Source organism: Panthera uncia (genome assembly GCF_023721935.1).
Source record: "Panthera uncia isolate 11264 chromosome C1 unlocalized genomic scaffold, Puncia_PCG_1.0 HiC_scaffold_4, whole genome shotgun sequence".
Lineage (NCBI taxonomy): Eukaryota > Metazoa > Chordata > Mammalia > Carnivora > Felidae > Panthera > Panthera uncia.
The window spans coordinates 83,436,507-83,455,828 of record NW_026057585.1 but is presented as its reverse complement, the minus strand read 5'-3'; the positions used below and the strand labels follow the sequence as shown (position 1 = coordinate 83,455,828).

Below are 19,322 nucleotides of genomic sequence, written 5' to 3'. Positions count from 1 at the left end.
CTGCCTCGGTGTACCTGTGTGTTTCTGCGCCGATCACATTGCACTGGGACAGTATTTCAGTGTATGCAGCCCCCGCTCCCCCCCTCCCCAGGATGTCCTGTGCCCACCACAGGCCCTGGTACAGAGAGGGCCATGACGGAAATGTAGGCCAAACAAGCGGGCAGCTGTGGTGCAGGCAGCTGCATGGCAGCGTAGATCATGGAGGGATGTTTCAGGTGCAGGAAGGCTTAGTTGCAGACATCTGGCTTGGACACCGGGGCTCATGCCTTGGGTTGGATGTATGGGTGAGTCCAGCTGCATGGGGATAAGAAGGTCTGGAAGGAACCACAGGAAGGACTGGGAGCCCTGGTCGACCATACAGGGCATCCCAGGAGGTCCAAGGCCCCAGCCAGTCTGCTAGGCAGAGCTGGCCAGTCATATTTCCAAAAGGTCAGTGGAAGAAGCCAGAGGGTCAGGTCACTCTGGTATAGTCCCCAGCTTCATTGTTCACATATGAAGAATAATAACTATCATATAGTGAGCCCTTGCATGCTTTGGGCTCAGGGATATGTGCTGTATGATCTATGAACTCTATGAGGTTGGTAAAAGCATCACCCCCTTTTTACAATTTACAGACTCTGAGGCTTAGAGAGTTCAAATTACCAGCCCAGAGTCCCTCTGTTAATAACTAGTAGAAGCAGGGTTAGAACCTAGACCTGTTTTCCTCTGGAGCCCAGTTTTGTTTTTAACCATGTTGCTTAGTACCCCTCAGATGACAAAGGATTTTTTCCTAAAATACTTTCTGCCAAAGTCACCCACAGCCAGAGAAATCCTTTTGCATCTGTTATAGTGAGAAGGAGTGATGCTGAGTCAGAGTGTTTAGGGTTCTAGTCCCACCTCTGCCACTGACCTTCTGTGTGTGACTTTGGGCAAATCATTTCCTCTGAGTCTCATGTGAAACTGAAATCTGTGAAATGGGGACAATTACACACGCACTTCCTTTTAAGGTACACTAAGATGAAGACAGCCACCAACATCTATATCTTCAACCTGGCCCTGGCAGATGCACTGGCCACCAGCACACTGCCCTTCCAGAGTGCCAAGTACCTGATGGAGACATGGCCCTTTGGAGAACTGCTCTGCAAGGTTGTGCTCTCCATTGACTACTACAACATGTTCACCAGCATCTTCACACTCACCATGATGAGTGTCGACCGCTATATTGCTGTCTGCCACCCTGTCAAGGCCCTGGACTTCCGCACACCTGCCAAGGCCAAGCTGATCAACATCTGCATCTGGGTCCTGGCCTCAGGTGTTGGTGTACCCATCATGGTCATGGCCGTGACCCGCCCCCGGGGTGAGTGAGTGAAGAAGCTTTGGTACAGCCACTGATCACAGAAGGCAGCATGGGGGCTCCTGTGGGTATGCAGGCCACTTACTAGAGTGGATGTAGTTGGCTCCATACCAGTAGAGGTGTGGACTGCTGATCAAAGTGTGGGTGGCTGGCTAGTGAGAGGGTGCGTAGTCAACCAATTGGACATGAATGGTTGACTATTGTGACAATGGATGACCGGTCAGTGGTCAGATGGGTTGCTGGCCAACGGAAATTTATGAATGGGATGGTGGAGGGTTGATCTATGGGGATGTAGCAGCTGGCCAGGAGCATATGGATGACTGGCTTAAAGGGATATGGGTGGCCAATTGGGTGAGGGTGTCACTGACCAGGGAGCAGTGGAGGCCATAAGATCTACAGTCTCATCCCAAATGCCCTTCCACCCCAGTTTGAAAACCACTGGCCCAGATGACCAAAGCAAGCCCTAGAGAATGGCTGTTAGAGAATAACAGGTACATTTTCTCAGAGTAAAAATGGTAACTAGTTTAGTAACTACTTGTATCAGTCAGGGTGGCAGCTGTAACAAGCAATCCCCAAAGCTCAGTGCTTAACAGTATAGTTTATTTCTCACTCATATCACAGTCTAATGTGAATCAGAGGAGGAGGAGCTCTTATTCCACAGTTCTTCAGGAACCCAGGCTCCTAAAGATGGTTTTGGAATCCTCCACTGCTGGCATTTGGCCGGCAGATGAATATGGAGAAGGAGTGATAGAGTATGGCCAACATTTAGACGTTATGGCCCATCTCCTCCTAGTGATAGCTGGTTATGTGGCTCCTGCTTGACATAAGGAAGTGGGACAGAAAGTAGTTTTAACCATGTTAAAGACCTTGGTCACTAACCTATCTGAGCCACACTGTATCATGGGGTGTTGTGAGGATTAAATGAGGCTCTATGTGTAAAATACTCAGGACAAGGCAGGGATGCATCCAGAATCAGAGAGGTCAGGTGGCTTACTTAGGGTCACGTGGCTAGGCATTTGATGGAACTTGGCCTAGCACCCAAGGCTCCTGCCCTTATATCTGTTACTCCTATTGCCCCCTGAGTTGGAGGTTTGCAGAGGGACGTGCTGTGGGTGGAAGGGGAATAGGTTTGGTGGGAGGCCTTTTGACCACCTTAACCATCACATACAGCTTCCCTGTAATTGGTCTTGACTCAGCAGCTGGGCCCCATTGCTCACTGCCAGCCTTCAGTTTATGGGCCATTAGCTGTAGCCCTGCTAGGGGCCAGACCAGATGGGCCTCCTCTCTCCGCACTCCATCCCCTGCACATCCTCCCCACTCAGCACTTGGTTCTGTATGCAGCTTGCTGTGTGACCTTGGACAAGTGCTGTTCCTCTCTGAGCCTTGTTCTGCCATCTGCACAATGAAGTCCTTGGACTCAGTCATCCCTGGGGGTCCTGCCATCCTGTTGTCCGGTGGACCCCCTCTGTGGATCCCCAGCACCCTTTCTACAACTCTCAGGATCCAAGTCCACAGCATGGCTCCTCAAATCCCAGAGTTCCAAGAGATCTTGGGAGCTCCCCAGGACAGTCTCAGGCCTGTTTCTGAATCCCAAAACATCCACTAAGGTGCTCATCCAGCCCACACCCACACTCCAGGAACAGGGAGCTCATTCCACCCTGGGTACACCTCTGGACAAACCTAGCAGTCAGCTCTTCTTGCCATTAAGCTGAGATCTGCCTCCCTGACCTAGCCCTGACTTCTGGACTCCTATATGTATCTGCCCCTCTGCCCTGTGACTACACCAAGAGCTTGAACCACCTTGTACTAATGTTTCACATGCCGTAGCCTATTGAATCCTTGCAACAACCCTGTGAGGTTTAAGTACTGTTATCAGTCCTACTTTGTGGAAGCTCTCCTAGAGGCTGAATAATTTGCCCAGGTTCACACCACAGGTTTAGTAAGGCCTGGGTTCTCTTAACTCATGCTCTCAAGGTCAGTCTTAGCAGTATTGTCCCCATTGCAGCTAGTCTGGAAATGGGTAGGGTGTTTTGAGTTCTCACAACGACTGGCATTTGGGGGCTTTGGGCTAAACTATATGATTACTGCTGGCCATGGATGTAGAGGCTTTGGAAGGGACTGGAACAAAATATAGAAAGGAGACCTCCTAGATTAGGGCCAATCCCGCTGGGGTCTTTAAGGATGAGTAGGAGTTCATCAAGTACAGAAGTGTAAGAGGACATTCCAGACAGAAGAATTACCTTGAGCAAAGGCCAGGAGGAGGCGTGGGACCTGACCAAACCAAGAAGGGTAGCAAGCAGGCAGGGTATGCTCAGGCCCACACAACCCTCACCTCCTGTCTGTCTCTCCTTGTTTCCCCGGCAGACGGGGCAGTGGTATGCACGCTCCAGTTCCCCAGCCCCAGCTGGTACTGGGATACGGTGACCAAGATCTGCGTGTTCCTCTTCGCCTTCGTCGTGCCCATCCTCATCATCACCGTGTGCTACGGCCTGATGCTGCTGCGCCTGCGCAGCGTGCGCCTACTCTCGGGCTCCAAGGAGAAGGACCGAAGCTTGCGGCGCATCACGCGCATGGTGCTCGTGGTGGTGGGCGCCTTCGTGGTGTGCTGGGCGCCCATCCACATCTTCGTCATCGTCTGGACGCTGGTGGACATCGACCGCCGCGACCCGCTCGTGGTGGCCGCGCTGCACCTGTGCATCGCTCTCGGCTACGCCAACAGCAGCCTCAACCCCGTGCTCTACGCCTTCCTGGACGAGAACTTCAAGCGCTGCTTCCGCCAGCTCTGCCGCATGCCCTGCGGCCGCCCGGAGCGGAGCAGCTTTAGCCGCGCCCGCGAAACCACGGCCCGCGAACGGGTCACCGCCTGCACCCCGTCCGACGGTCCCGGCGGGGGGGCGGCCGCGTGACCGCGCCGGCCCGCCCCGCCGCCGTCCTCCCACTCCCCGGGGTGACCTGGCCGACTCCCCGGGCTCGCAGGGGGCGGGGCCGCGACGCGGAGTGGGGCCGAACAGGGCCCCTGTTTTGGAGAAGGGGGCCCTGCTGGAGCGGAGGCAGGGGCCGAGAGACTGGAGCCCCCGCGAAGGGAGTGGGGGGGCGGGGTGGACCTCGGGTGTGGGGCGGGGCAGGGGGCACGCAGCAAGGCGGTGGGGCGGTGCCTCCGGGCTGGCTGGGGGCGCGGTCGGCTTGGTGTTGGGTGCGAAGAGCCGGCGACCCTGGTGGAGCAGGGCCTGTGGCTCTGGGACTCGGCGGCTTAAACGGGGCCTCTGCGGTGAGCCAGCTTCCGGTTCTGGCCAGAGCAGGCTTGCTGGCCTGGGACCTGAAGAACTGGGCCCGGGACCCAGGGAGCAGTGGTAGAGTTGGAGGCTTGACAAAGGGGCTGCAAGAGTGGGTCTCTGTGTGGTGGGGCCGGGCCTCTTCTGGGGGCGAGGGGGACCGACAGGACAGTGAGGCGGCCTGCGGCTCCAGACTGGGTCATGAGATAGGATAGGGCCTGTGTGCAGGGGGTGGGCGCCTCAACCTTGGGGTAGAGTCCCAAGCCCTGAGTTCTAGCAAGAGGCGGGGCTTGCCGAGCCCTAGGTCCAACTGGACTTTATAAATAAAGAGAAAATAAAACAGAGAGGAAGAGAGAATATACCTTTTCTGTCCTTGACAGCTATTTTCTTGGAATGGCTTCAGCAGCGACGTAGTGTCCCCAGCACTTTGTGCCAGTGGGCCCTGGGACATGACAGTGGAGCAGGGCTAGCGGCTTCAGGCAGGGCCTCAGTTGGGGTAGGGTCTCCAGCCCTGAGCTCTGTGGGGCTAAGAAGGAGGTCCTGCAGCTCCAACACCAGAGCTACAAGTCAGCCTCTGCGCCAAGGGCGGTGGGCGGGCAGAGGCGAGGCTGGGGAACTTCCGCAGTGACATTGGGTCCTCAAACCGGAGGACAGACGCTTTTGGGGGGGGGGTGTCCCAGGGACCTGACTTCTCTGCCCAGGTACCGGAGGACGGAGGACCGCGCTAGCTAGAGCTCCATGGACCCTGGGACTGGATAGGGGCATCTGAAGCACCAGTGTGGATTTTTCTCCTCTCAGTCTTGGGTGTCTGGTAAGAACCTCCAGGAGAAATCCTCTCCCTTCTCCCAACCCCTGGCTGCGCCCAGTGTGTCCAGTGTTTCCAATGCTGTGTGCTCCCCCGCCCCCCCCCCCCCCCCCTTATCCCAGCTTCCCCCTTCAAGCTGCTGAGGGCGAGTCCACCCCGAGCAAGGCATAGAGGTTTTTCTCTTCATGTGTTTGGCATTTTATTCAGGCATTCCCAGATCTTTGCTTTCCTGAATATGGGGGTCTGTCCTTGTTCCCTGAGCCTCCCCCGTGCTTTCATCGCCTCTCCCCGCTCCCTCCCCCCACAGGCGCACACACCCCTGACTCCCTATTGAAGCAGTTAGCTGACATCCTTGTAGAAACAAATTAACTTTCTTCCCTTTTTGGGACAGATGGAGAGAAATTGACGTCTTTGTCTCAAACCACAAAAAAAAAAAAAAAAAAGGAAACAAGATACCTCTTTTCTCTTTCTCTTTGACAGTCATTTCCTAGGAACAAAAGCCTTTCCCTTGTCTGGCTGACTGTCACTCCAGCAGGGGCTGAACTGACATTCAGGAGGTTGCGGGCTTAGGCACCAGCTTGAGCTTTGCACATTAGGGATAGGGATGCCCTTAGTTGACAAAGCACAGCCCCCTTCTCAGGGTGAGGCCCCAGAAGCTCCAGACCTGGGAATTTTCTTCCTCCAGCAAATGGCTCCAGTAGCACTTGGGAAGATGTAGGACGGTGCCCAGTGACCATAGAGACTTCTGTGTCTGAATGGGGGTTGGGGGTGTATCAGCAAGGTGGGGCGCTCCTCATCACATGGGACTCCTCTTACCAATGCCTTTGAGAGATGTCACAGAGAGGGGACAATTTAGGAACTGGGGAACACTTCTGAAGAAGGTGACATTGGAGTCAGGGCTGTTGATTCTCTCTGCAAGGACTGTGTCCCCTTCCGCTCGCTCTCAAGGCTGCTCTGGGTCTGCTCACTGCCATTTCCTATGGCTGTAACAGATCTGGCTGCTCTTTACTACTTCTCATACATAAATTTGTCCTGGGGTCAGCAGAGGCTGCGTCCAGGCCAGGTGCCTCTAGGGTAAAGCAAACATACTGAAATCGACATCACGCCAGGGGCTGTGCACACTGGGCACTGGGACTTGGAAATAAGTCAGATACAGCCCTGCCCTCAGAAAGTTCAAGCCCATGCTGGGAGACAAGGCATGAACAGATCATTGCATCTCATTGTGATGCATGCAGTGACCGCAAGCCCCAGGGAGAGTGTTGTAGGGAAGTGCCTTTCCTAGCTTTATACTAAAACACATTCATAACAATTCTAGAAGAGAAAAGAGTCAGTCAAAGGATCTTAAAGGAAGAGTAGGAGTTGGCTACCAAGAAGAGGGAACAGCATGTGCAAAAGCATGGAAATGTTCCGGTGCTTGGTAAACCTGAGAAAAGCTGTGTGCATTTGAAGCATGGGGCTTAATCGAGCCCTTCCGAGTGCCAGGCTCTGTCTGAGCCAAGCACTTTATGAACATTATCCCATCCTATCCTCGTGAGAGCCCAGTTTACACAAGAGGCTCAGAGAGGTCAATCCACTCACCCCTCCGTCACAGACCCTGTTAGTGGTGGTAGAACTCAGGTCAGTAGGACTCCAGGGTCCAAGGTTCTGGTGAAGCCCAGGCATCATTGAAATAGAAGAGCCTTAATTGCTGGAACCCTGGGATGAGGATTTTCGAAGACTTCAAACCAAATGGAAAAATCTGAAGGAAAAGGGCAATTTTCCATGAACTTTTGTTCCTCCTGAAGCTCTCCAAATCTTCACATTTCAAAATGTACCGTGCGTGATGCATTTTAAAGCTCCAAACTGACAGTGTAATTCTAGATCATCACAGGGCTCTCAAAAGTGAAGTAGGTCTGATTTCCCCCAAGGTTTCCATTCCTCTCTCTTCAGGAGGTAGAAGCAAGTTTTTGCTTCTGGTTTCAAAATGCCCTACAATTTCGTATCTTTTCTTGCGATAGAAGTAGTGGTGAAAGCTGGAGTCAGATTTTGGCTTTCCCTCTCTGTGCCTCAGTCTCCTGCTCTGCAGAACGGACTTCCTTTACAAGGTCGTTGTGAGGATTTAATGAGTTAATGTATAGATGGGGTCCAGAGCACAGGTAAGCTCTTAGCACATGGTAAGTAGCTCTTATTACCTAGAAGTGGAGCTGCAGCAAAGGTCAGAGCTGGAGACCTAGAGGGAAAAGCTGATGAGCTTTCAGGGACAGCAATGAAGAGAAAAGAGATGGGGGACCCACCCTGGGGATCCCCCTGCTTTCTAGGCTCAGGAAACACAGCGGAGAGTGAGAAGCTGCCTGAGAAGCAGGAGGAGGATGGGGAGAATGTGTTGCCATGGAAACTGGAGGAGGAGGGCGTCCCCGGGGGGGGAGGGAATGATGGATAATGTCAGGTGTCGTAGAAGAGAGATTGGAGGTGGGGAGGGCAGGAGGGGGATGGGAATAAACCAGAGCCTCAGGTTGAGTTTCCTACGTGGCTTGGGAAGGCCTAAATCTGGATTCAAAGCTCTGAAGCTAACTGGCTGTGTGACCTAGGCAAGGGATTTGCCCTCTCTGAGTTTATGTTTTCTCTTAGCTCTAAGACGAGGGAACGGATGAGTCTCTAGTATGATGTTCAGTCTCTAAGAAGAGTCCTGGTTTTGCTGGATTCTTGGCCGCTTGCCAGCAGTATGATCTCAGGCAGGTAACTTCACTTCCACGAGCCCCACCTGAAGACTAGGGATGTGGTGAGGGAGGTGCCTGCCAAAGTGCCTGGCACATAATAGGCCCCCAATACAGAATTATTCTGTGACAATAGTGGGGAGCCAGAGGCAGCTGTCTAAGGAGGTTTGCTTAGCTTGGAATTTGAAATGCTCCTCAAGGTGGAGGAAGCCCCCAGGGCCCCTAGAGGACTTGGAGGAGCGCAGTCCAGACTGAGCCCCCACCAGGCCTCTGCCCAAAGGCCAGCCTCTCTGTTTTCAGCAGTGGATCCTCATCCTGGCCTCTGGCCACCTTCTCTGCCTGGACCTACTGCAGATCCAGGCTGGGAACCAGCTCAGAGGCTCCAAACCCCTAGGGAGTGACCCCACTCCCACCCCCACCTCCAGAACATGGTCCCAGCACTCACACACAGCACTACGCACAACTTTCTCTTGTCATCTATTTATTCATTATTATTTTTTCATTCCTGGGCACTGAGCACATAGTGCTGGCAGCTCCGGGGAGTGAGGGGAGAGAGGGCCTGGGCCCGACCCCAACTCCGAGCTTACAGATGTTGGGGGACCGGAGGAGACCGGGGACTAGCATAGCCTGCTGTGGGGTTCGGGCGGCAGGCAGCTTGGGAGTTGAAAATGGGGCCCAGAGGGGCTGGTGAGAGCCTTCGTTTATCCTGACGTGGTGGAGCGCTGGGCTGGGTGCTGCGCGGGTTCTGGCCCCATCAGCAGTGCCGGCCATGAGCCCCCCACCTGGTGCAGAGTGCTCTCTCACCGACCTCAGTGAGAGGCCAGGATAGCAAGAATAGTGTGTGATACACAGCCCCCGTCTCTGTTCCAAGCACTTTACATGGGTAATTTATTTCATCTTCACAGCATGACTATGAGGAAGGCACTATTACAATGATTACCCCTACATTACAGATGAGGAAACTGAGGCTCAGCGAGGGGAGTGGCCTGCCCAAGGCCACATGGCTTGCCCATGGCTGCGCCAGCTAGGATCCCATCTTAGATCGGTCAAGTTCACTTCCTCTGCTTTTCCCCGCCTTCCTCCCACGAGGAAACTGATTACGCAGAGGGCACTGGACGGGTGTCCAGCTCGTAGTCACAGACTGAGCCTTCCCGGTGCTGGGTTCTGTGTCTCATCACCTGGGCAGGTGATGAGGTAGTCATAGTTTCCCAGTTTCCCAAGAAACTGCCTTGACCTTGGCAGGTCCCTCTGTCCATGCATTCCCTCTCTGCCTTGGAAGGCTTGCTCGTTCTATGATTTTTCAGCTGCCTGCTATGACTTTGCTGTATGACCTTGGGCAAGCCACTTCACCCTTGGAGCCCCTTTCCTCAGTCGTGGATGACAACACAAGAAGTTGTGAAGATTTACAAAAAGGCCTGTCTGTTTCAGTCACACGAATGTTGCCTGTAACTGGCACATAGCATTCTCCTGAGTGGATGAATGAAGCATCTGATGCAGAGTAAATGCTCAAACAGTGGAGCTTTTAATGTGATCTAACATTTTAGGTTATACCTGCTCTGACCCACATTTCTTAATGCTGTAGGTGGGTCAGGAGCAAAGGACTTTCTCTTTTAACCGTCTCCTCGAGTTTTAGGAGATGGGACAGCATGCATTGGAGAGACAGTTTTCAAGAGGACGTCTTCTCCCCAAGTGCTTTATACATGGCTGTCCCCTTTTGTCTTCAGCAAGACTGCCCTCTCCGGCACCTAAGAGGGAGGCACAGTCTGGGAGGAATGAAAGATCCCTAGGTGGCACCGGCCTGGGCCTTCTGGCCAGAACATTTGAGTCATGGGGATGGAGCCCCTTGGCAGGTATCCATGCAGGTGACATCCACCTGATGGGGCTCATCTTCCAGGATCTCCTCTTGGAATAAGTCCCAAGCCAGGAGACAGGGAACGTGGGTTTGACTCTGCCCACTTCCTGCTATGTATATTTGGGCAGGCCTCTGTCCCTCTCTGGGCCTACAATGGAGGGACAGAGGTAGGACTTGATGGGTTCTGAGGGCTCTGACATGCTGGGAGAGGACAGAGACCTTTCCCTTCTGTTCCTTGATGCCAGAAACAGACATCTGCTGGCAAAAACCACTGGGCGTTTGTCCAAGGCAGAGGAAAGGATGCCTGGGGGTCTGGTGTTTGTAGTTGGAGCTGCCCTGCTTTGGGGATGAGGGAGGCAGGCATGTCAAAATGAAGCTCGACTCATACACCTGGCTTTTTGCCTATCCCAGGTCCTATCATGGTACCAAGGACCAACCTTCTGTTTTCCCAATAAAGAAAAGCACTATTCTCGGTGTCCACATCTCTGGCTGTTTCTTTGCTGACCTTCTGTGGTCCCCTCATGGGGGGGGGGGCGGCTAGCATGGGGAGGTGGTGTGTGTGTGTGTGTGTATGTGTGTGTGTGTGACACAGACCTGGTTGCTCACAATGAGTGAATAGTCCTATGCTCAGGACTATCTCAGAGGGAGCTGCAATACTGTCCCTAAGAACCCCATCTGGGGGCCTGGCTGGCTGTTGGTAGAGCATGCAACTCTTGTTCTCAGGCTGTAAGTTCAAGCCTCGCGTTGGGTATAGAGGTTGCTTAAAAATAAAATCTAAAAAACAAAACAAAACAAAACCATCTGATGGGAGAGAGACATACACAAGGTAGCTGTAGCTACTTCCTAGAGCATGCCCCAAACCAAAGCAGGCTTCCAGGAGCCCCCTCTCCCCCAACCCTCCAGATTGGCTCCTCCTTCTTCTCTGTGGCCCACCCCCTAATCTAAGTCCCTTGTCCTCCAGAGTCCTGCCCACCTCACGTGCCTCTTGGGGTTCCCACTGGCTCCCCCTCCTTTTCTCTCCACCCTACTCCCACCTCCGTTCCATTCTCTTGTCCTGTTGGCCCTCCTTTTGGCCATAGAAGCCCCAAACCTCCTCTGGGTGCATTCAGGGCAGCCCTGGGCATGGGGCTTGATGTCCCAGGAGACCTCTACCTCCTCAATGTTCCTCGCCTCAAATGGTTGCTGATGGTTAATAGTAATTCTCTGGAAGGGAAATTCCTGCTCCGATCCGTCTCCCCACCAGGTGTGATCAGGTCCTCAAGAGGGCGCCAGAGCCCGGACTCACCCCTTCCCCTGCTGAGGCAACCTCCCTTCAGAGAACCATAGCCTCAGCCAGGGCTGCCCACCCCGGAGCCTGCTGTGTCAAGGTGATGAGCACCAATGCAGGTGGGCAGCCTTGACCCAGACTGGGATCTCACCCCCGCACAGCTGCAGGCCGTTTGGGCAGGGGCACGGGCAGGGCTGCGGACTGCCCAGCATGGGGAAGGGGCTCACAGAGAGGGACTCAGGTGAGGAAGACTTCACAGAGGTCTGGCACCTCTGCCCAGAGCTAACTCCCACTGAGGCCAGGAAGAACTGCTCTGAAGGATGTGTGTGTGTGTGTGTGTGTGAGAGAGAGAGGGAGATTGCACAGCATGTGTGAGAGCACCTTAGTGTTTAAGTGCACGGAGGAGATTTTTTAAAAAACTGTTTATTTTTGAGAGAGACAGAGTGCAAGCAGGGGAGGGGCAGAGAGGGAGACACAGAATCCAAAGCAGGCTCCAGGCTCCGAGCTGTCAGCACAGAGCCCAATGCGGGGCTCGAACTCATGAACCTCTAGCTCATGACCTGAGCCGAAGTCAGACACTTAACCGACTGAGCCACCCAGGTGCCCCAGTACGTGGTGTGGAGGTTTTTATACACCTTTGTGTATGGCCTGAGGAGAAGCACATCTGCATGACCACTCTGAGCATCACTTTCTCTTTTATAAAATAGCATAATTATTATAGCTAACGTACCAGGACTCTCCGGAAGACCCAGTGACCCAACAGCTGTACGTGGTAAGCGAGGCACAGAATTATTGATGGGGGGGGGGGGGCACAGTCTGCCTTTAACCTTCAATAGCTCCCGGTTGCCTGAAAAACCCAGATGACCTCTCATGCCCCTTCCCAATGGGGGATTCTAGGAATCTAACTTCAGTCTTGCCTGCCTGCAACCTCAAACTCCCTCAGAGGGAGATGAGGACGCACTTCGGGAAGAGAACGGCCGAGGCCCAGCCCAAGGGCAGGCAGTTCTGAGAAAGTGCAGCAGGCAGGGCAGACTACTGTCATGTGCCAGCTTCATCACCCTTCCAGATCCGCTCCACTTCCCTCTGCTTCCAGGAAGCCTTCTCTGATTGCTCTGTACCGATCCTTTGCCCTGGTTAGATCCCCCACAGCTGCTATCAGGGCCCCCTCGTGCAAGCCGCTGGCCTGCATTGCCAGACATATGCGAACCCTGCCACCCCCTAAGGGGAAAGGAAAGACCCATGAAAAGGTACACAGGTGGGTTTTCTCCCCCCAGTGTTTATGGTTATTACAGGATGCTCGTTAGAAAAACTGAGAAACCTGATAAGAAAAAGAAGAGGTAAAACACATCACTCATGGTTCCGCATCCTATTAACATATGAGTGTTCTTCCTTCCCCAGGGGAAACCCCAGCGGCTCCCAGGTGATCCCAGAGCCCTCTGCAAGGGGGTGTGCGGTGTGAGCAAAACAGCTGGTCTTCGAAGAAATTGAGGAAAGGAGGCAGGACAAGCTCATTTCACAGACGCTGCTGCCACCTACTGGCCATGTCTGGCATCAGCACCCTTATTTAGTTTACCCCTTTCTTTGCTTTCTTTCCTTTTCCTTTCTCTATTTTTTAATGTTTATTTATTTTTGAGGAAAAGAGACACAGAGCGTGAGCGAGGGGGAGGGGCAGAGAGAGAGAGACACACACACACGGAATCCGAAACAGGCTCCAGGCTCTGAGCTGTCAGCACAGAGCCGGACGTGGGGCTCAAACCCACGAACCACAAGATCATGAATGACCTGAGCTGAAGTCAGACGCTTAACGACTGAGCCACCCAGGCGCCCCAATGTAAGTTTTTTTTTTTAATGTTTTACTTATTTTTGAGCGAGAAAGTGTGAGAGTGGGGGAGGGGCAGAGAGAGACAGGGGACAGAGGATTTGAAGCAGGCTCTGCACTGACAGCAGTGAGCCCGATGAGGGGCTTGAACTCACAAACTGTGAGATCATGACCTGAGCCGACGTCAGATGCTCAACCGACTGAGCCACCCAGGTGCCCCTAATGCAGGGTATTTTTAACAAATGAGGAGATGGGGGTTCAGACAGGGCAAATGCCCAAAGTCACACAACAGCTCCCTCTGACAGTCAAGGTGTTGCTCTGAAGAGAAAGAAAAGGAAGATGCAGCAAAGCTGAAAATCTTTACTAAGCTGTGGAGACCCAGCTCAGATCCCACCCGCAGAGGAGAAGTGCCCAGAGGTGGATGAGGCACTGGCGGGATAGTTTCTCCTCCCAGCAATGTTCCCCTGCCCTGAGTTATGGCTTCAAATTCATTCATTCAAGTAATATTTATGTACAGTGTAGCAGGCTCTGTGCTCAGACTGAGGATGAGCAGTGAACAAGCAGAGGGAAGTCTAGTCTCTGCCCTCATTCCAGCACAGCAGCTCCCCTCTGTTTCCCTCTGTTTCCCACGTTGGGCTTCTGTGGCTAAATGAGTTAGACAATCACTTGGGTTAGTTGATCTCTAAGTTATTCTCAGGTCTAAAAGTTTTAAGACTCAGTCCATGCCTTACTTGGTCACCAGACTATGAGCTGAAGGAGGGCTGGCACTGGGTCTGAGTCCTCTCTCTGTCTCTCAACCCCAATCCTGTAGGCGTGGCTACAAGAGGAGGGGCTCAGGATGTGTCCATGCAGACTGCCCACATGTGGGTGACATTAGACTGATAGCCCTGCAGGGACTCAGCCAACAGCTCTGTACTGACCACAGACCTCCATGCCACACACGGTGCTGGCCCTACCAGAGGAGGCAAGGGCGGGCAGAGAAGGCTTCCCAGGGCTTATGCGGTTGGACCTCCATGCCTAGAAAGCAAAGGAGGGTTCAACCGGATGGAACAGAGGATCCCTGAGCAGTCCTGGCTGGAGAAATCCGACTGTTAGGATGTGGCCACACAGAAGGTGGGGTGAGAGTGGACTCACTTCCAGGTAAAAGCTCTGGAAAATCTAGGTGAAAGCCTGCCTGGAGGGGGTAGGAGGTGGGAGACATGAATCTGGATCCTGCTCTGGCTTCAGAATCCCCAAATCTCCCATGGGGGACCTCATGCTTGGCTCACTGTGAGGCTTATGTATCAGTCAAGACTTCATACTAGCATCGGCCCTAAAGGAACCATGGTCTTGTGTTCACAAAGTCATATATTTCTGTAAAATTTGCAAAAGTAAAATATATTAATTTGAATTGGCTAAGGTCTTTCCACTCTGACTTCCCTTCTCTCCAATTTGTGTTCTATAGTCTTGAGTGCCTACAGGTATTTTGTATTCTTTTCTTTAAAAATGTTTATTTATTTATTTTGAGAGAGAGAGAGAAAGAGAGAGAAGGAGAGAGAGAGAGAGAGAGAGAGAGAGATCAAGGGCACGTGCATGAGGGGGAGGGGCAGAAGGAGAAGGAGAAAGAATTCCAAGCAGGCTCTATGCTCAGTCCTCAGACCCCAACCATGGGATGACAGCGAGATCATAACCTGAGCTGATATCATCAATCGAGAGTCAGAAGCTTAGCCCTTAACCGGCTGAGCCACCCAGGTGCCCCAGGCATTTCTAGCTTTTTCTTTTTCCTTTTAAATAGGTTTTGTGCTCAACCTGGGGCTTGAATTCACAACACTGAGATCAAGAGTTGCTTGCTCTAATGGGGGCACCTGGGTGGCTCAATTGGTTAAGCATCCGACTTCGGCTCAGGTCATGATCTTGCGGTTCGTGAGTTCGAGCCCCACATCCGGCTCTGTGCTGGCAGCTCAGGACCTGGAGCCTGCTTCAGATTCTGTGACTTCCTCTCTCTCTCTGCCCCTCCCCCGCTCACACTCTGTCTCTCACAAATTAAAAACGTTATAAAAAATTAAAAAAAAAAAAAAAGGAGCTGCTTGATCTACTGAGTCAGCCAGGCATCCCTTCATTCTTTTTTAATGGGGGCCCCCCAGATAAGCTTTAGGTCCCACAATCCTGGATCCACCGGGTCCCCAGTTTTCCCAGCTGCAAAGACAGAGCAAAGGCTGTGAAAGATCTTCCCAGGGGTAAAGATGATCTCTTTGAGTCCTCTTGAAGGAACTGAGACCTGAGGAGCAAGGAAAAGAGGCATGCCTGGGGTCTCACAATCCAGGACGCAGTCCCACCTGCGTGCCCTCCCTTTCACTACCCTTGCTGACACCTTGCACCCAAAGCAGCCACCCTCTTAGAAGCCTGGTGAGCTCAGCTCTGCGCCTCTGCCCCAAGTGGCTCTGTGACCACGAGGTGGCAGCAGACACCATGTTTCCTTCTCCCCGGCAAGGGTTCCTCAGGTTTCCTGCCCCACAGAATCTCAGCCGTTCACAAACACCTCCATCAGCTCTTTCCTGTCATCTCAGGAAACGGGGAGTCCTGGCCTCGCCACTTATTGGCTGTGTGATGGAGAACAGAACAGTTCGCCTCTCTCAGCCCCCTTTTACTCATCCGTATACCAGGGGTACCTCATGGGAACAGGTTGGCGAAGTACCTGGCAGATACATAATAGGCTAATCAATCATTACCAACCATTGCTGTTTCAACAGGGGCTTCTGGAGAGGCTGCCTTCCCTGGGAAGGAGTGCTCCCGGTGGGAATGACTCCCTCCCCACACTGGAGCAAACCCAGAGGAACTCCTTGGCAGCGGGGCCTTCCAGACCCCTTAAATGTTCATTCGTGGGCACCCTCTGTGCCCATGTCTGGATCGTTCCCTGGACCAGGGCATCTGACTTGTCTTTTTCTCCATCCTTCTTTTGGAGGGAGCTCCGCAGCCTTGTGCCCACCTCGATGTCATCTTGGGGATCTGCCCCAGGCTGCAAATGGATTGTTCTGGGGAGGGGGGTCCTTGAACCGATGCCTGCCCATTCTCCCTCTCCTCTCTGCCCTCCCCAAAGGACTGCCACACCCCAGCCAGACAGGACCAAAGACCTCCTGGCTGTCCCCACATCTGCTTCCCTCCGGCCCCTCACCTGCTCCAGTCTAAACCGGGCATTCACTCTGTGCCAAATATACCAAACCAGTTTTTGTTCCCAACATACAACTTCACTGTTCTACTTCCAGGCCTTTATGTAGGCTGAAACACCCTCTTCTATTTCTTTATGTACTGGGACACCCTCTTCTATTTCCATATACTAAATTCATCCTTAAAAATCTAGCTAGTAGGTCACCTCCTCCAGGCAGCCTTCCCTAGTCCCTCCATTGGGACCCTTTCCCCTCTCTGGGCTCTGGGTATACAGTTTCCTTAAGGCCTTTCTCATAGGAGGCCATGAGTCACAACAGGACCGCCCATTATGTTTGGAGAACAACTGTTTATAAATGTATTTCCCTCCTAGCATCTTGGAGTGCAGGAAGGCAGGCAGGGTTAGCGCAATTACCTCATTTGACTGACAGGGAGACAGGCTAACAGAGAAATATGACTGGCCAGGTCTCAGGGGCTCCCTTAAATGGTGGAGTCAGGACTGAAACCAGCAACAGATCCCAGCCACACCCCCTGCCTCAGGCCTGAGCTTGCCTGCTCCACCGTTCCTTGTGGCTTGGTCTTGTGACTCTCTTCCCTTCCTAGACAGAGCAGGGTATTGGCCAGTTTTTAATAACGTGCTCAATAAAGTCTTTTTGAAGTAACAGATGCTTCTACATTGGCCCTGGCCCCTCTCCCTAGCCCCCAGCTTGTGCCCTGTTTTTTTTTTTTTTTTGCCTAATGTTTTTTTTTTTTTTATCACTCAGCTCAAGACCCAATCACCCAATCCAAGTTGGTGGCAGTGCTCAGGCTCTGGCAGGATAAGGAGTTGGCTGGAGGCCCAGGAAACTCAGAGGAGGAGGGGGGACACAAACAGGTTCTTTCCCTTGCCTCACAAGCTTATCAGCACCCCACAGGCTCCAGGCAAACTGGGTGCTCAGCTTAGGAGGAGATCTGCCCTCTGTTACCTTGACGGCCTCCATTGCTCTTAAACTGCACGAACTTGGGTTGTCATTTCCACTCTCTCAAGTCTCAGACCCTCTTTAGAACACTTTTGGCTGTAAGGACTCAGACAGATCAAATGAGAAAATGCATGTAAAATAACAGAGATCACTAAATGTGAGCTATCTCCTCTGGAGGTCTCCCCAAATTGCTCTCTACAGTCTGGGAAGGGAGGTGGAGGCTTTATAGGCAGAGGTACTGGGGCAGGAGGGCCTGAAGTCCAGGCAGTGACAGCACCCCAACCCTCCTCCCCCTCCCAGTGATCGACAAGCCCACGTTCACCCACACAAGTTCATAAATCATCTCAACAAAAAACGCACAGAGGCTGCCTAGGTAGAGAGACCCCCACCTGGCAGTGGCTCTCTAGGTCCCCAGGGCCTGGGAGCGGAGTAAGGGGGGCACACATGTTTATAAGACACAGGGAGGGAAACACAAACAGAGTCACACCCTTTATGCAAACTCACAACAGGGACACACCGTGACACAGATGCACCCCTCCACACACACCTAAGTGTACAGAGAGCCACACACAAGATCAAGATCACAAACACAGCCCCACATGTACTCCCCACGCACAAACTCGTTAACACAGAGCCCTCCCCGGCCACCCCAACACACACATTCACCGCACACACACTTATCAGGCCGGGGCAGGCGCGGGCGCTGCTGAGTCACCCACGCACAGCTCGGCCCCAGAAGCCGGAGCCGCGAGCCCGCCCCAATCGGGGAGGAGCGGGGGGGCGGGGCCTGCGGCAGATCCTCGGAATAGCTCCTGCGGCCCTGAGGGGATCCTTCTCGCCCCGCCCCCTCGACTGAGGCGGAGCGTCAGAATGCGGGGAGGGAGAGAGGAAACCCCTTTTGCAGTGGCTGAACCTAGGCGTTCACAGCCTGCTCTCTCCTGGGTCGTCTGAATACATGTGGGATCAATTAAAAAACAATACTGGATGCATTATTGGGTATTTGCATATGTACTTTCACATTCTCTTTTTTAATTTTCGCAACAGCTCTATACAAAGTTTGGGCTATTATTTATCTCATTTTATCCCTGAGGGAAAGTGACTTGCCCAAAGGCACAAAAGTGGTGAATCGCTGAGCCCAGACTCAAATGCTTCCAAAGCCCGAGCTCTTAACCGTTGGGCATTACTACTACCTAGTGGGCAGGTGAAAACGTGGGCAAGTGAAAGGTTTGTCAACACGCTTGGGAGCCTGCATGTGCATGTCACCTTTCCCCATGCAGTCTACAGGGCCAGGGACTGAAAAGGTCTCAAGCGTCCAGATTTCTGGTTAAAGTAACTAAAGCTTCTCTGGTGCTTTGGAGCCTACCCACCGATTTCAGAAAGCATCCCCTAGATCTAGGGGCTCAGTCAGACCCCCTGCTAGACTGTGAGCTTCTTGAAGGCAGGGACCAGGGCCCTGATGCCTAAAACAAGACCGGACTCGGAAGCTGCAGTGAATTTGGCCAGGGCAATACATTAATTTATGACCTTGATATAATATTAACATCAGTAATCATAATAAATGCTAACACTTTTTGGATGCTTATGAGACTGGCAATACTTTACATGGATCATTTCATTTAATTCTCACAACAACCCTTGAGGAAAATACTTTTATTTTACAGAGGAGGAAACTGGCGTGGAGAGGGTTAGTAGCTTGCCCAAAGTAAGGGCAGCGCTGTGGATTGAGACAAGGCAGTTTGCTTCCAGCGCTCATCTAATACGAGGACTACTTAACTCCCAGGAAGCCACTTAGCCTCAGTGGGCCTCAGTTTTGCCCATTTGCCCAAAAATGAGGTAGCGAGGGGACAGGGGACGTGGACCAGTGACCACGTAAGCCCCTCCCAGTGCTGATGGGATGGACCATAAGGAGGGCGAAAGTCTCTGACAAGAGTGGAAAGATGAAAGGATGAAATGAACAGGAAACCCCATATATATATGGCACCTATTCTGTGCCAAACGTGTGCTTGGCACTTAACGTATACCGCCAATGCTCAGAAAAGTATTGTAAGACTTATAGTTGAGGAAACTCAGATTCAGAGAAGTGACTTGCTCAAGGTCACACAGGGCTAAATGGTGGGACAGGTGATCAGGTGAGACTCCCCAGGGTCACTTCCCTAGGTTTCCTACCACCAACTCCCTTCC

At 52.8% G+C, this 19,322-nt stretch overlaps 2 protein-coding genes across 2 annotated transcripts in view; both read left to right on the top strand.

Moving 5' to 3' along the window:
* The window catches only part of OPRD1 (opioid receptor delta 1), a 31,840-nt gene extending 27,411 nt beyond the window's left edge, over window positions 1–4,429 (top strand). The window contains exons 2-3 of the mRNA XM_049618821.1: window positions 987–1,336; window positions 3,698–4,429. Coding sequence (XP_049474778.1) covers window positions 987–1,336; window positions 3,698–4,239 — 892 coding nt within the window. The 3' untranslated portion in view covers window positions 4,240–4,429. The remainder of the gene's footprint in view (window positions 1–986; window positions 1,337–3,697) is intronic.
* Window positions 1–10,260, top strand: part of RCC1 (regulator of chromosome condensation 1) — a 287,208-nt gene extending 276,948 nt beyond the window's left edge. The window contains exon 4 of the transcript XR_007455050.1: window positions 10,250–10,260. The gene's annotated coding sequence lies outside the window, so the exon portion shown is untranslated. The remainder of the gene's footprint in view (window positions 1–10,249) is intronic.
* Window positions 10,261–19,322: the final 9,062 nt, after the last annotated feature.